Source organism: Polistes dominula, unplaced genomic scaffold (assembly GCF_049000335.1).
Source record: "Polistes dominula isolate Pdom_NZ unplaced genomic scaffold, Pdom_raw_medaka contig_28, whole genome shotgun sequence".
Lineage (NCBI taxonomy): Eukaryota > Metazoa > Arthropoda > Insecta > Hymenoptera > Vespidae > Polistes > Polistes dominula.
The window spans coordinates 5,059,744-5,077,619 of NW_028300879.1; the positions used below are offsets into that span (position 1 = coordinate 5,059,744).

Consider the following 17,876-nt stretch of genomic DNA (forward strand, 5'->3'; position numbering starts at 1 on the left):
CTAATATGTACTTTGCACTTCTTCTTTCAATATGACATAATAACTTTTTACCAGTGTTTTCATACTATACTTCATTTCCTTTCAATGATAGAAAATCTCATTTTCTCATCGTTGAGATTAAGAGAGTTTGTATTTATAAGTTTCTACGATGTTTATTTCATGTAATAACTTTTCATTGTATTATATGAAAATATACTTCTCAATTTCTCTCTTTGATAGAAATTCAGATTCTCTTTCTGAAATGTTACATTTTGTTTACTCTTTTTGATATTTTTTAAAGAATTTTAATTCATTCGTTTCTACGATATTTATGTAATGGTAACATTTAATTGTAGTTTTCATATTATAGTTAAATATTTCCTCTTCAATTGTGTTTCTATAGATTACTTTCTCTCTCTTAAGTATTTTATGATAATAAATTAAATTCACTATTGTTTTTATATTGTAGGTTATGTTTGTACTTCAATAGAATCTTAGATTTATGTTCTTTGATATTTCATATATTAATTCTGTTTGATATTCATTAAAAAATTTGATTTATGAATGTCTATGTCATATTATCAAAAATATACTTGTTTAGCAAGAAAAGCAATTGTTAGAGACTGTGAATGTGTGTGTGAATCATCAAATAGGTTTTATCATTGCTGAAACTTTTTTTAAAACATTCTAACTAGTAAATAGATTCATAAAGTTAATTCTTAGACTTACTTGATATCACTTGTAAATAAACAAAAATAGCATTATTTAATAATCATTATCTTTACCATTTCAGTGTACTTACAACGCCTTTGGCTGGTGATCGTGGTGGTTTCCCTAGTGGAAACCAGAAATTTGATACTACGTCACGGTGAGTTTAAGAAAACTACAATTATATTTCTAGAATGACAATACTTAACGAAGGATCATAAACAAATTAAGGAGACATACTAATGTTTAAAAAAAGAGTTGTTTCAGTACTACTATGGAATCATTTCATTCGATAACATTCTACTTTCTTATTTCATTCGATAACAACGTATCAATAATTATCACCGTTTCTAAACTTTTTCTTATACGCATACATAATCTGAATGATAATTGACATACATTCAATCGGTTAAAGAGTACGTATAAAAATAAGAATAATAATTACTCATTAAATTGGTGTATCTATTGAACAATTATATCGTTTGAAGAAGATGATAGAAATGAATCGTCTTTACTACCTTGAATTTTTTTTTTGATTCCCCTTGTAAATATGAAAAAGTTCAACGAGCCAACCGGTTTGACGTTTTCACACAGAACTCACAGAAAAATTCAAACGTTTTAGCGGCAATCCAAGTAGAAGCACCATAGAGTACTGAAATGACTACATAGCTATTGTATCATAAGAGGTACGAACATTACCTTAATCTTGGTAGGAGTCAAGCAGGCTTAGCAATGTACAGTCCAACGAAAAAGTAGCTTTTGTATATCAGCCGGTAAGAAATAAAAAAGATTAAGAGAGAGAGAGAGAGGAAGAGATAGATGTGACAAAGGTTGAACTATCCAAGTGATGTCATTCTCAACTTAGTAGTTGGATCTCTAGAAAAAGAAGAAAAAAGAACAGATTAAACAAAACAAGAAGAATAATTAATTAATTAGAAAATGAATGAGTTATATCGAATAAATTTTCATTACTTAATATGTACCTCTAATATCTTATTTTATTTATTTATTTATTTATTTAGAAAATATATGATTCAACCCATTGCATCTGAAAGTTTATTCAAACTGATTACTTAGAAGAATAAATGTATTTATTATAATTGCTTTTTACTATATTACGAACTGTGTAAATGATTTATATTGTAATTAAAAATGTGTTCTAGATTTTAAAGACAAAATTTGAAATGTCTCATCTCCACAGCTTTCAAATGCAAAGATTTGAAAAAAGAAAAGCAATAATGTAAAAGTATGAAAAATAAACTGAGAAAGCAAATAGTATATGCACCGTATCTTGAATTAAATAAATAATAATATAAAAAGAAATATAATACATCTCGATATTGCATATCATGTATATGGTGTCCCAAAAATCGTTTTATCGAATAAAGAGAAAACAAAATAATAAAAAACCAATATCGTCATATTACTAGAATTACAATATTTGTTTTTTGTTTTTTTTTTACAAATAAAAATCACTGCTAGCAATCTGGTTGTTGCCCCACGATGCTGTAATTTAAAATGCTCGTTAAATAAATTGTATAATTTTTCAATCTCGATAAAACGATTTCTTGAGGGATACCACCTTATATTATTATTATTTATGCAAGTGTATATTTGTGTCTTTTGTATGATAGGAAATTATCGGTTTTTATTGAGATTGTACTTGGTATATTATCAACGGATATCTAACGATAAGAGGAGAACCCATATTGGCTTAGACCATCGACAGGTATACTTAACATACAAAACTATATATACGTGTTCAGTTGCAATCGCAAGAATCATCAGTGCCTCGTATCTTTCCGAGACTTTTTAACATTTTTCAATTCTTTTTCTTTTTTTTTCTTATCATTTCTTTTTTCTTTCTATCTGTTAAATCGAATAATATAACAGAGGGCGTTATAAATAAGATATTCAACGATAGGTTGATATAAGATTGATTATACACGACGACAATCGTGAAATTTATTTTAGTGAGAAACGTACTAACATACTGTGCTCTTATTGTGTGGTGTACTTTAATTAAATTGAATAATTAAGTCGATGATAATAATATTTTGTGTGAATAGGATAGTGACAAAAAGAAAGAAAAAGAAATACTTCAAATAAATAAATAAATAAATAAATTCGAACGAATTTTTCTTTTTTGATTTGCGAAATGTTGCTCCGAGGTATAGCATTTGCCGAAGTTAGAAGAAATTCGGCTAGAAGGGTTTTCAAGGGTCGCGACAAAGCACAAAATTCAACCTGTGAAAAGGAAGGAAATGAAATTTCCAATGAAATTACTCGACAAGCGGCAAGACGTGCATTATTTTTACAAACGAATAATAATGATATACAAAAGAATTTCAATGCTGTTCCAATCGTCTCAGTAAGTTGACGTAATTATGTTCGTATTTAAATAATATTATATTTTCTTGTTTTAATTTTTTTTCTTTTCCTTCCCAAATTCTATTAATTTTTTTGTTTAATCTACTTTTTATCACTAACATATTTGTCGTATCTTTGTATTTCACATATTTTATTTCGTCATAATCGAAATGAAAATTTATTACGAGACGATCACGTTTCGATATCTCGAACGTACATTTCTCTTATCATTTCTTTATTTCGAATCGAAAGAAAACCTACTTTTTTTTTATATATATATATATATATATATGAAACGTTTTGCTACATATGATTGTGACTCATCGTTTTATAAGATTTTATTATTAATTTTCATAATTTATTTTTATTCTTTCTCTTGTTAAACGCGGGAAAATAAATTAATCCGTAGTTTCCAACCGATTTCTAAAAATAAATATTAATAATAGATATTACACATATGTAATACGTATATGCGTGCATATATATATATATATATATATATATATATATAATAGTATAGTTATATTTTATATTTTAATATTTTTTATATAGTTATATTTTAGTATATATAATAAATTATATTTATTAATTATATTATAATAATAATATAATTTATAAAAATAAATTAAAAAAAAAAATTGTTCGTACTTCATTTTAGGTAAAAATACGGTCATCAACCTGTCCCCCTGATTATCTCGATTATTTAATACATCCTATAATTTATGTGTATATATATATATATGTAAGATCTAAGAATGAAACTCAGGCCGTGTTCTGAATAAGTTAAAAGTGTTTACGAGGTTCCTTCTTTAGACCAGTTACATAGTGTCTTGTTTGCTGGCACAACTAACCGGTATCTCTGATTCTTCGAAGATGGACTCAATGTGTTCACATATATACATACAAATACACGCACATTTATATACGTAACACACCTCTCACTATTATACTTTCAATACTTACAATCATATTGCGTAGACAATTACATAATTACGAGAGTTACGCTTTCTCGTAGTAGTTACCTTGAAAGGGTCTACCCATTCAATCGAATGTGTGTTGATATATCGTACGACACGTTTTAATTATTTGTATATTGCTAATCGGTAATTTATTAAATATTCATTCCTCATTATAAAGTCCTAATTAGTATAATTATAAACGTTTTACCATTTTTTTATTCTTCTTATTTTTTTTTTTTTTGTTTCTTTTACATTGGAACATTAATGCTAATGCGATTATTTATTTGCTTCGATTAAAAACAACACACATAATGGTGACGATCTTGGTATCATTTTTTTTTTTTTTTTTTTAAATTCTTGAATTAAATTCCACGTTTAATTATGAGCGGAAAATTAAGTGCAACATTTGTTCTTTTTTTCTTTTCTTTATATGTAAATACATGTAAATAATATGTGTGTTTGTATGTGTATTAGGATGCTGTATTACGATATGCAAACATTTCGTGATAATTATTCTTCAATAGTGCTAATTTGTATACGTGACGTAAATCCTACACACATGTGCGTTATTATTAACGACTAAATTTGTAACATATTGCGATATAGATGATAAATATGTATATTGAAATCGAGATATTATTATCGTTCATTTTGCTAATAATTATTGTCTTACACGGTGGTAATATTTGCATTTAACACGTGCAAGTGAGTTTTTTTTTTCATTTTATTACGATAATTTTAATGACAATTATTTTTTTAATATTTTTCTCTTTTTCCGTCTTATCTTATCGTGTATTTTATTAATAATATTTTTGTTTGTAATTAAATTTGAAAATTTAGAGCCGTTAAATAAAAATTTGTAAAGATATTTTTATAAAAGAGGAGGGGGGAGCAACAAATTTGTTTGATTTTTTTTTTCCTAATTGGAATTTGTTTTTAAATACTTGTTAAAGAATTTGTTAGATATGCTAAGATATTAGTACAAAAATAATTTTTGAAATTTTAGAATATTTTAATTAATCATTTGTATTTAATTTTTTAATATATTTTCTTTTACTTGTTGAACGAGATAAGTTAAGTTAGTAATTATATAATTAATAATTAAACAGCATGGTGTTTTAGAATTTATAAGATAGGATTTATGGAAAACAATATTATCAAAATTCAAATATTAATAATTTGTTATAAAACCTATTAAAAATGTAATTTTTTAATTATTTTCTTTTACTTGTTGAACGAGACAAATTAAGTTAGTAATTATTTTATTAATAATATAATTAATAATTAAACAGCATGGTATTTTGGGATTTATAAAAATGGATTTATGGAAAACAATATTTTCAAAATTCAAACTCTAATAATTTGTTGTAAAACTTATCAATTTTTTTAAAACACTTAACAAATTTTTGTAATGGCTTTACCAGTTGTAGATTAATTATTAACAAATTTCAAATGCAAATGGATAATAGAAATTTTGCATATTATTGAATGAAATATTTGCATTAAATTCTCTCTCTCTCTCTCTCTCTCTCTCTCTCTCTCTCTCTCGTTGAGTAAAAGTGAAACCAAAAAAGCAAATACAAAGTGCAGACATTAAAATGAGACAGACGTCTACGTGACACGATTCACGTAGGTTGGTAATTATAACGGGTGAACCAAACTTAATTTTCATTACATTTGCACTTTTTCCTTTATATTTAGTATTCTTCTTTTCTTCTTTTTCTTTTTTATGTTCTAACATTTGATACCATCTTCGAAACATTGTGGGTTTTATCAATTGCATCTTACAAAATGGATAAATTGTTACCCTAGTGAAACTAATTCGCTTATCGATCGTCTTGGTGAAACGTGTGCGCACTTTCTACTTTACTATTTGCGTGTGCAATATACATATGTTGTTAAAACATATACTATATATGTATACATATACATATGCACAAATTGTATATAGTAATATTGTATTTTTTTGTGATAATGAAAGTGACCTAAATAAAATAACCCCCCCCCCCCAAATAATAATAATAATAAAATAAAATATTAGAGAAATTTAATCGATCTCATTAATTATTATTTATTATTATTAAATTTAATTTAATATAAAATTGTAATTATATCATCTAATTAATATTTTTTCATTTCATTTTAAAATTTCAAATTGCATCTAATATATTTAATTATTTATTTAATATAGATTGGTATAATTTTTTTCTTTGCAAAAGAAAATAATAATAATAAAAAAAAATTAAAAAAAATAATAATAATAAAATTTATATTATAATTATAATTATATACTATATTATATTAATATTAATTTATAAAAATAAAAATAATAATAAAAAAAATTATGCATTAAATGTAAAATTATTAAAAAAATAAAAAGATGTTTAATTTAAAAATGATTTGATTTGAAATAATTGTATAAAAAATATTTGTGTATACGTGTAAAATTTTCTGACCACCCTATGTGTATCCTTGCGTACTTATATATATATATATATATTTATGCGTACTTATATATATATATATGCAAGGTAAACAAAAAGAACAGCTCGGCCGGTTTTATTCCCACTCTTCTGAATTCGTTCATCTACCTCGAAGCACTTGAACAGCAGGTTTCTTTCACCTTACGCTCCTGAGAGAGAGAGATTAGTTGGCGAAGTGTGTTTCGATTAACTAGTTGCATTACGCGAGTCTTCTGAGAATGGTGGTCACAATTTCATAAAAGATTTATATATTCAATTTTTCGAAATATTTTGTAAACATCTACGCGTGTAATTGTGTTCTTATTATTTGTGTTTTATGTTTGATATTTCAATCAACAACTTATACGTGAAAATACAATACAATTATTAAACAATTATTGAAGAAGAAGAAGAAGAAGAAGCAGAAAAAGACAACGAAATATATTAAATCGTATAATTAAACTAATGAAATAAATAATTTATAAAAAATAGAAACGAAGTTGGACAAGTAAAAGAAAAAAAAGTGAATTTGATTGCACTTTGAAATGTAATATTTTATATCGAAGAATCGTCAAAGTGTATCGATTGATCGATTCTCGCTTTAAAATTTACATATATACGTACATACATATGTATAATATGTATATATATGTGTGTGTGTATGTGTTATATTTTTCTTGCATTTTGTTTACCTGGATCAAGTAGACTTTTGCGTTCGATTCAGTTTGGTAGCCTTGTACGCTTCGATTGATTATTTCTTCCAATATTTGAGAGTCTAACGAGGAGCAGCTACGGATATCTATAAATAAATAAATAAATAAAATAAAATATTAAATATATTAATAAAAATACGAATTGTGATATTTCATACATAAATTTTAATCGAATGGAATAAATAAAAAAAAGATGTGCAAATCACAAAGTGTATCTACCAGGATTTTGGAACCATCAGAAAACTATGAGATCGATCATGTAATATTTATGAAATATTATTATTTATAATAATTATATTTGTTTATTTTTTTTTATTAATGAGTTTTATTCTTAGCATTTCTTTTGATATTATTTAAAAAAGATAATCATAATTTAATTTTTGTTTTAAATTGCAAGTAATTTAATGGCAACGTTGTAATCATTTAATCAATGTCAGGATAATAATTTGTGTTTTTACAACAACAACAACAACAAAATACAAGAAAAATAAAATTTAATATCCTTCATCATAATCACATAATATACCTTTGATGTATACGAAGTATAATTTTGATTCGTGTTAAAATATAAATAAGCAAATTTTTCCTTGTTTAACTCCTGCTAACATATTCTTTCCAAGATTTGTGTGTTTGTGTGTGATATCTTTTGTAATATTAATGTAATTATCTTTCTTCGATCGAATTTAATTATTTTTGTTAACGGATAAAAAGATAAGGGATTAACAATCGTTGATCAAAGTATTATCCGATCACAAATATCTACAAATTCTACAGAGATTTATAATCAACAATAATATAATCATCTCGTCTCTATTCGTTTTTAATATATTTATTTCAGATAATTTAATTTAAATGTTGGATTTATTTATTTATTTTTTTTTCTTACATTTGCGGGAAATTTATTATGAAACAAGAAATTACGTGCCAATTTGAAATTTATAATAATTATTTGTTTTGGGGGGGGGGGAATTGAATTTACGCGCCAATTTTAAAATTATGAAAATAGTTTTGTCTATTGAGTAACTAATTTACGCGCCAATTTTAAATTAATGAAAATTATTTCTTTTTTTTTTTTTTTTTTTTTTATTTCTTCACGAAGTAGAAAAAGAATCATTGATAAAAAAACAAAATGGAAAATGGAAGAAAGAAAGAAAGAAAGAAATATCTGTTCCATATGTCAGTGTGATATCGAAAATAATATCGTTTGCTCATAGATAACATATCAGTGATAGCAATTTTTATTTAATGCGTACTTGGAATCGGAAATTTTATTGAAACGAAAAAAAAAAATGGAAATCGGAGATTCTTCGTGTGACATCACCGTTATGCCATTATGATTTTAAAATAAGTATTTTACACTTTTTTCCCCCCGATAAATCGAAGTTTAATGGCGTATATAAAAAATAAAATTAAAAATTAAAAAATTAAAAAATAAAATAAAATAAAAAGAGAAAAGAAAAATAGAAAAATCCTCGTGAGAAAATACGAAATTTTTTTCTCAGGGTAAGAGAGCTTTACCGGTTGGAAAAATAAATTACGAGAAACCGGAAGATGTATAAACGATCGTATCCGGTACCGACCTCGTTGCTATTCTATTTACGAAACACACAAGGTACAAGTTTACAAGTTCGATGTACTACTGAAGTATTTTTTATTAAAAAAAAAAAAAAATAAATTATTCTTTCAATTTTATTTTAAAAAATAAACATTTTGCCAAAATTATAAATGCATTGCATTTAATGCATTTGTTGTATTAATGCATTAATGCATGGTTGCATTGCAACCACAATGTATTTTACTAAGCGCATTTTTTTGTTGAACTCAAGTTATTTTTAATAACAAAGAAGATATCACCCTGATGTATCTCACAACCCCTTCGTAAAATGGGTGGGGAAATAAAAAAAGAATATGTCGGTTTAAAAGAAAAGTTAGAAGATGGTTTCGTTCACTAGTCGAGCACGTGCTACCGAGGAATGAGTGTCGTCGTCGTCGTCGTCGTCGTATGTTATGTTGGATGCTTGCAACTTGCGAAGAGTGCATTTTCAGTCGGTGATGAGTGTTAAATCCGGTCGGCCAGACATAGGGAAAGACATTCTCGTCGTGTATTCTCGATTTATTTCTCTTTCTCTTTTTCTGTCATTCCTATCTTCGAAGTTTACCGTGAGAAAGATTTTATTAAATCGCCAACACGAAACACTGATTTTATTCAATTTAAAAACTCTGATTATATATATATTTAATATTGATCGTATTATTGTATTTTGTAATTTAAATGAAAAAATATTAACCCTTTTAGTGCCGCGCGACGATATATCGTTGCATATGCAATGAGGTCCTTGTTTTCGCATTGCAAGACATTTCTATCTCAAAATATATTTATCAAATGTTATTAGCGGTTTAATTTCATTGCAAAAGAATAAACAAATATTTTGTTACTTTTACTTTTTGTTATAATTTATGCTGATTGGTGCTCCGATGTGTTCTGTAGACGCTTGAGCGATAAGATAGAAATTCTATACAAATTCAATGATCATTTTTAGGGCTTGTAATCGGATTCTTTTCAAGATATTTATCAAACAATTGTAATGTTACACCATGTATCGACACAGGGAGACAGATATCTTTTTTTTTTTTAGTCTTTCTTGGTCCTTGGAACAACAGAGCATTTTTTAATAGTTCTTATTGAAAAACCGTACTTTTCGTTTCCATTACAATTAGTCGTTGAAAATTTTATCAGTTTTGTTTGCTACATTTTTATAAAAACTATACCCCTTACGCGGATATGGATGAAGCAGAATTAGTTCGAATTATTGACACGTGAGAAGTAAGTGATGAAGATGTTGACAGTGATGACCAATTATTGGTCTGACGCTTTTGCCGTGTCCTTTGTCCTTTTGTTCTAAGGACTAATGTTAGTTATTTTATTAAAAATTAATGAAAATGAAATACTTATAATTAATACCGCGTGACATGAATGAAATTGATCAAACGAAAATTAGTGCAAATTTTGTTTGAAATAGAGAAACTTGTTTCTATACTTTTTATCCTATTTTATATTGATGTTATTATTATGATTTTAAATGAATATTAAAAATCAATTGACGTTATATTACTGTCCGTTTCTTCCGCATAACGCTGCATTTTGAATTTTTTAAATATCATTCTTAGTTTAGTTTTTATTAGCTTTTTACCAAACCTTTTGCAAATTCGTCATTTTTGCATGGATATTCTTGCACAATTCGCCGCGGCACTAAAAGAGTTAGGTCACGTTTGATATAAGAGTTTAAAAGGTTACACAAAATTTATGTGGATAAGTTTATCTATAAACGTGTTTTGCTATATATCATTAGGGTAAATTATATATATATAAAAGTTTTTTAAATTAATATATTAATTATTATATATTTATAATAATAATAATAATAATAATAATAATATATATATATACACTATATATATATATATATATATATATATATATATATATATATATATATATAAATTTATTATTATTATTATTATTATTATTATTATTATATATATAAATTATAATATAAAAAAATATATATATATATATATATTATATATTATATATATTATATTATAGATACACATAACATATTATAATATATATAAATTAATATATATATAGATATAACGTAATTTAATTAACTTCAAAACAAAACTAATTGCATTATCTAAAACGATATAATTAAACTTTTGATTCACCCTAATACATTTTGAATGAAAATATTGTCTCAAAAAAAAATAAAAAATAAAAAAAAACCAAATACAATACAATTATTTCAAATGTTCAATAAATTCGATATATAAAAATAAATAAATTTTAATAATTATTTATATACTTATATTATTCAATAAATAATTGATATTAAAAATAAAAACTGAAATATTTTGTGTTATAATTATAGGAAGGTGAGGCGATCTCGCTCATCGCCACAGCGTCCAAACTGGCCGCCGTGGAGGATGTGGGTCCAAAGCGGCCCGAAGGGCAAGCAAGACCATCCGTCACCTCCCTGAAGGTCTCACCTACGGCGAGGGCGACTCTTCAAGCCCTAAGAACTCAAAAAAATAGGATACCACCGGTAGTGACACCAACTAGCACGAAAGACGCTGAAACCATCACAGGCAAGTACCTAAATCTTTTTTGTTTAAATAATTCATTCTTTTCTTCTTCTTTTTTTTTATTCTAATTAATATTCCATCATATTATAATATATTAGAGATAAATAATTGTTTAATAATTCAACTCACCTTATATATGTATATTTATATGTGTTGAACGTTTTTTTTTAACTTCGATCACGTTGAATGTTACTTTTTTTTTTTTTCTTGGTTCATTCCTTCATTACGAATATTTGACACACAATTTTGCAGTTGATAATTGTCATTTGTTTACACAAACGTTTCACCAAAGTTTTAGATCACTATATGTATATATAATATCACTTAATAATCTATGATATATATCTTATTAATTATATGAAATATGTGTATGGGGAAAGAAGAAGTTTTAACAAATTGTCACACTAAAGTTTGATTCAAGTTTTTTGATCACTTTTTGATAATTAAACATTGATAATCTTATCTAATATATATATATATATATATATATATGTGTGTCAACTTACTTTATAAATAAAAAAAGATCAGATACCATTAGTATGCACTACTAATTGTCACCTAATATTTGTTCATTTTTATATCAATCACTTATAAATATATAAATAGTATCTAACGTTTGAACAAAATCTGATATCGCGTTAATTTGCGACAAAAAATTGTCACGCGAACCAATTTACGTTAATGTAAACCTAACCATAAACGAATCTTATCGAAATATATTCGTTTGAATTTAATTTAACAAAATATAAACAACGATAAAATAATACAATTTATTATTAAATATGATTACAAATAAAATCCCCCGGTATGTGTTGTCGTATCTATGAAATCAAATAAAACAAATGTTATGTTTCCAACAACACGTTTATCAAAAAAACACTAGGAAAAAAAATAGATGCTACTTTATCTTCTTTTTCTATATTTCTTCAATTGATGAAAAAGTCAATAAAAAAAAAAAAAAGAAAACAAATCTGTAAACTCTCTCTCTGTTTCTCTCACTCACACTAAACTCCTCAACCAATGTTGTTGTTGACTGACGTTGTCTTCAAAAATCGACGAATTCGTGTTATCAAATTGTTTTATACACGTTGCAAGTCTTCTAATATTCTTCGATTGAATGAAAAAGTAAAGAAAAATAAACAAATCTGTGAACTATCTCTCTTTCTCACTCACACTAAACTCGTAAACTCTGTTGTTGTTGTTGTTGTTGTCTTCAGAAATCGATGAATTCGAGTTATCGAATTATTTTATACGCGTTGCAAGTCTTCTAATATTCTTCGATTGAATGAAAAAGTAAAGAAAAATAAACAAATCTGTGAACTTTCTCTCTCTCTCTCTCTGTTTCTCTCACTCACACTAAACTCCTCAACCAATGTTGTTGTTGACTGAAGTTGTCTTCAGAAATCGATGAATTCGTGTTATCGAATTGTATTACACGTGTTGTAAGTTTAATTTAATATATTCCAGGTGTAGCCAAAAAATAAATAAATAAATAGAATAGAAGATAAGAGAATAAAGAGAGAATTGTCTCTCTCTCTCTCTTATATTTTTCTCCTTGTAACAACTCTCACGGTCGTCTCTTCTGACGGTGTAGAATCGATCGTAGCGAGACGTAAACTGTCTTCGCTCGCGCTGGGAACTGGACTTTTATAAAGTGCATACCTGTGTGTGCTGCTTGTATATATATTCTCTCTCTCTCTTTCCCCTTATATATGTGTATCTCTCTCTCTCTTTCTCTATCATGGTGTTCCCCATTGGTCTCCGCCAAATGATGATTACTTCTGGCCGGCGGATAATGCGTTGGCCTCGCCGTTCATTATCATAACCGTCGCCATTATCATCATCATCATCATCATCATCATCATTATCGTCATCATCATCATCATCATCATTATCATCATCATCATCATCATCATCATCATCATCATCATCATCATCATCATCGTCGTCCGCGTCGTCGTCTTCTCGTAGTTATAGTCCTGTTTTTAGTATCCCAACATATCGTCTTTGCCATCATCATCATCATCATCATCAATGTAGTTACGATCATCATCATCATCATTATCGTTATCGTCATTATTACATTCGTTCCAAGCAAGGAAAGAAATACGCCAGTGATTATATAGTTCATCTCGGTGATCAGGATTATTATCATTCCATCTCTTTCTCTTTCCCTCCCCCTTCTGCACCCCCTCCTTCTCTATCTATATCTATCTCTCTCTTTCTTTCTTTCTTTCTTTTTTTTTTTTAACATGGATTAACATTCTTTAATCTTATTTATCCATTATTAGGTCTATCTTCTTATCTACCTGAGTTTTATATATTACATGGGTTTATTATTCTCATGAGAAACATCGGATAAGGAAAAGGGGTAAGAGAGAGAGAGAGAGAGAGAGAGAGAGAGAGAGAGAGAGAGAGAAATAGATAGAGGAGGAGAAGAGGGAGAAATATATTTAATATATTTAATGAGACGAGACAAGAAGAAGAAGGATTTATTTCTCGTTAGAAAATATATTCGCTTGGGTTGATCTGAAAATAGTTGTTGACCTATAAAGGGCCTCTCTTTCTCTCTCTCTCTCTCTCTCTCTCTCTCTCTCTCTCACTCTTTTTTACTCTTTCATAACCTCCTAAATTAAGAGCCAAAGTATTATTTCTAATTGTACGGAATATCCACGTGAAAATCTTTTTTTATTGTTTGTTTTATTTTTTTAATTCTTTTACTTTAGAAGGTTAACGAGTTAAAGATCTTTCGTTAATTCACGATCCGAATTGATCCGATCCGATCTGATCTGATCTGATCGATTGGTTAAGGAGTATGAGTAGTCGATCAAGTTGGTTGACCTTGAGGCAGGTCGTCGAAACGGTCCATCGTAAAATCTATAAAAGAAAGCAAAACAAAGTGGGATGAAAGAGATAGAGAGAGAGAGAGAGAGAGAGTGAGAGAGAGTTAGGTTAGGTTTAAGTTAGGTGTGTGGGGGTGGTTTGGTTAACGTAGTGCCTAGTTTACTATATTCATTCGTTGCATTCTATCAACTCGCATGTAAACCGGATTATTTCTGTCGATTACGTAACCTTCCTCCTCCTCCTCCTTCTTCTTCTTCTTCTATTTCTCTTTATCTCTTTCCCTCATTCTCTTTCTATTCATATATAAATGTCTCTCTTTTTCTTGCGAGTTGTTTGACTTCATTTACTTTGACAGAATTATACTTAATGATGCATACGTTTTTCTTTTTTTTTTTTTCCTTTTTCTTTTTGCATTATTTGCTAATATCGATCTTATGTATTTTTATATATTATTTTTTATATATTTATTTTTTTCTTATTTATCCGTTGAGATATCTCTCAGGAAATATCCTTTATGCAAGTTACCGACCGAGCAAGGATGCACACACAACGTATCGCGTGACTTCTTCTTATCGTCTCTTGCGTAAAACAAACTTTCATAATGTCAGGACAAATTATAGGAAATAAAGATAATCGTTATATTTTGTATTAACATTTTTAAGAAAAAAAAAAAAAAAAAAAGTAAAAAGAGAACGTTTTTTTTTTTATACAAATAAAATCTAAATTAATGAAACAAATGTGATTTTTATTATTTTTATTAGAATTTCAATTTGACTCGAGTAAGATGTTCTAATTTAATTTCGCGCCATTTTATAAAAACAAGAAAGGAATGAACTGAATGTGTGTTCCACAAGTTTCAAAAATACAGAACAAATATAAATTAATCGGCATTACAAGTATAAGAAAATGATGAAGTAGAAAAAGAAAAAAGTATCAGATAATAGATTTTTCCTGGATCGATTTAAGCTATCGAGCTTTTATTGAAATTGGCGTAGATCCAAAATGGCAGCCGTTCTAGCTTCTATTTTATTCGATTCGAGTGGATGAGTGGAGGGACGTCACACCGTATGGAGTTCTCCGTCGACTTGCGAATCTGAAAGAACAACCTGGTGCTTTTAAATTGTGCTGTGAAAAAAAGGAAAAAAAAAAGAAATAGAATCTTCATAGATAATAATTGTGAAGAGAAGGGGGGAAAAAATTAGAGAAAAAAGAAGAAAGGAAAAAAATAGAAATTCAAAAAAAAACCCATAACGTAACGAACGTATTTACGTGTGAGTTTATTAGTTATATATTTGTATAAATAAAAAATAAAAAAAAAGAGAGAGAGGAACAAACGAAATAAGAGAAGAAACGAAGGTATCTATAATTAAAGTCTTAACGTCTGACGCATTTGTGCGAACTTTAATCTTCTTCTAATGTAAAAAAGAAAAAAAGAAGGAAGAAAGGAAGGAAGGAAGGAGAGAAGAACAAAAAACGAGATAGAGAACTTATATAACGAAAATTAGATGATTAATGTGTTTAATGAGAAAAAAAAAAGAAACCAAATAATATATATATATACACATAAGAAGAAAGAAAAATAATCGAAACGAAATGAATTATTTTAAAAATATACGTTGTCTCTTTGTACATGAATAAAAAGTAACGCCAAATAAGAAGACGCCATTTTCTTTTTCCCCAAAATTTTACAATTTTACAATCCTTAACGTATATAAATGTCATGATACGCATATAAAGTCACGAGAACGACTACTGAAGTCGTTGAGAGAGAGGAAACGGGATTTACACGATTCGGCACGAGGGTGAAGTTCATTGAGCACGAAGGCGAAAGGTTCAAGGTCGTCAAAGTACTCGGGCACGGATTAACGAGAAGAGAAGGGAGAAAATAGACGAATGACAAGAGAAAGAGAGACAAAATAGTAGAAGGGGAAGTCTGGATCGGTAGGGAAGATTATGATCGTATCTAGGAGGTATGAAAAACGGCCAAGGGGTCCTTCCGAATTGAAATCAATCCTTGATAAACGTGAAGCTATACTCAACAAATGGCGGAATGGTATAGTATTCATGAAAAAATCATTAATCAACCATATTATGTTTCGTTAATTCCTTTTGAAAAATAATTTCGTTTAAATTTATCTCAACGTGTGCATCTTCGTGTTAAATGTTTGAAATAAACGTTAATGTAACTTCTAAAGAAAACAAGATTACATCAAAACGTTTAAAAATTTATCAACTAATCGATCGTGTGTGTGTTTCTTCAATTAATTTTTTCTTTTTTTTTTCGTTCAATTCGATTCTTCGTCGATAATTAAGATATCATCGTTATCGACCGTAGGACTGTCGATAAGTAGTTTCATAGTTCATCGACATGTGGCAGCACTAGTACTGATCTTTTAAATGTTCGATTTATTTATTTATTTTCGCTTGACCGTGGGCGTGCTTGTATAATATCTAAAAATTGAATTCTTCGTAGATTTAAATCTAGAATATATTTTCAAGCATTAAATGAAACTTTGATAATCTTTTCACGCGATCTGGTAAACGTGTTATCGACGATAAATTATGAAACATATATATACATATATATATATAAATTGTTATTCTATTTTTGAATTTATTTTTCAGTTTTGAAAACAAACTTCCCCCCTTTTTGCATATCTCGTAATTTTGATCATACTTATCGATCGAATTTTTAAACAAAATTATTTTTCTTTTTTTTAATTATTATTTAACGATCGATCTAGATAAAAATAAGAATAATAATAATAAGTAGAAAGTTCAAACGAGAGAGGCCAGCTGTGTTGCATCGGTTCTCTGGAATTTTTGACTGCATCAACGGCCTGCTGCTGCAGTTCCTCGCGTCGACGCAGTTTAATACCTGCAGCTGTTTCTACCCTTTGAAAAAAGTGTCATCATCTTCCTCAGTTTCCTTTTTTTTTTTTTTTTGTATCCCCTTCTCGGGTGTGCTTTGTTACCATCTTTCTCTTTACTAATAAAATTATACAAGATAAATAAGCCATTACAAAATTCCCCTACGTTAATTTGTGCGAGGGATAATGTAAGAGGGAGGAGGGAGTAGGGGTGTTAATTTGTTATAATTACTACCATAAAACAGGATTGTTATATTGATCATTAGAGATGAAACGAATGACCACAAGTATGAAAAAAAAATACAACTATTTTAAATATTATTTTATATTGATTATTATTAAATATATTTTAACACTTTAATGGCCGCACGTTTACGTAATCAAACGTCACCATGGACCGGTGATATTTTTAAAGAAGTAATTTAAAAAAATTTATTAAATTCACGAAAAAATTAACATAAAAAAATCAACAATTTAGCAATGAGAATTTAATTTTATATAATTTTAGTTATAAATAAATAGTTATAAATAATAAGTTATAAATAAATATCAATGAAGGTTATTCTAGCTATCACACACGTGTTGTGTGAGCGGCCATTAAAGTCTTAACATATTGAATTGAAATTTAGATTATTTAGCAAATTAATTGCAATATTTTGAATTAGTTGTATTTTTTAAATAATGTAAGAAAAAAAAAAAGAAAAAATGTTAAACGCTGTTGTCATTGAATATCACATAGTTGACATAAAATAGAATGTAACACTACTCTGCAATTGTCGGTTATGGTTCAGTCGATTTATCCGGATCTACTTGGTAGCATTGACA

At 27.5% G+C, this 17,876-nt stretch overlaps 1 protein-coding gene and 1 long non-coding RNA gene across 3 annotated transcripts in view; one reads left to right on the forward strand and one right to left on the reverse strand.

Annotated features, from left to right (window-relative positions):
• Window positions 1–853: 853 nt before the first annotated feature.
• Window positions 854–15,452, reverse strand: LOC149033648 (uncharacterized). The gene is made up of 3 exons (XR_016176504.1): window positions 11,467–15,452; window positions 7,171–7,277; window positions 854–1,563 (listed from the first exon to the last, which is right to left on the reverse strand). It is a non-coding gene; the product is annotated as an uncharacterized LOC149033648 (long non-coding RNA).
• milt (trafficking kinesin-binding protein milt) overlaps window positions 11,129–17,876 on the forward strand; it is a 48,935-nt gene continuing 42,187 nt past the window's right edge. The window contains exon 1 of one of the 2 annotated variants that reach the window (XM_015321961.2): window positions 11,129–11,340. Coding sequence is in view for 1 of the 2 variants with exons in the window: in XM_089172212.1 (XP_089028338.1) it covers window positions 16,135–16,234 (100 nt within the window). In the remaining variant the exon portion in view is untranslated. Of the gene's footprint in view, window positions 11,341–15,477; window positions 16,235–17,876 lie in introns of those variants that run through there. The other variant, XM_089172212.1, reaches the window with a different exon arrangement.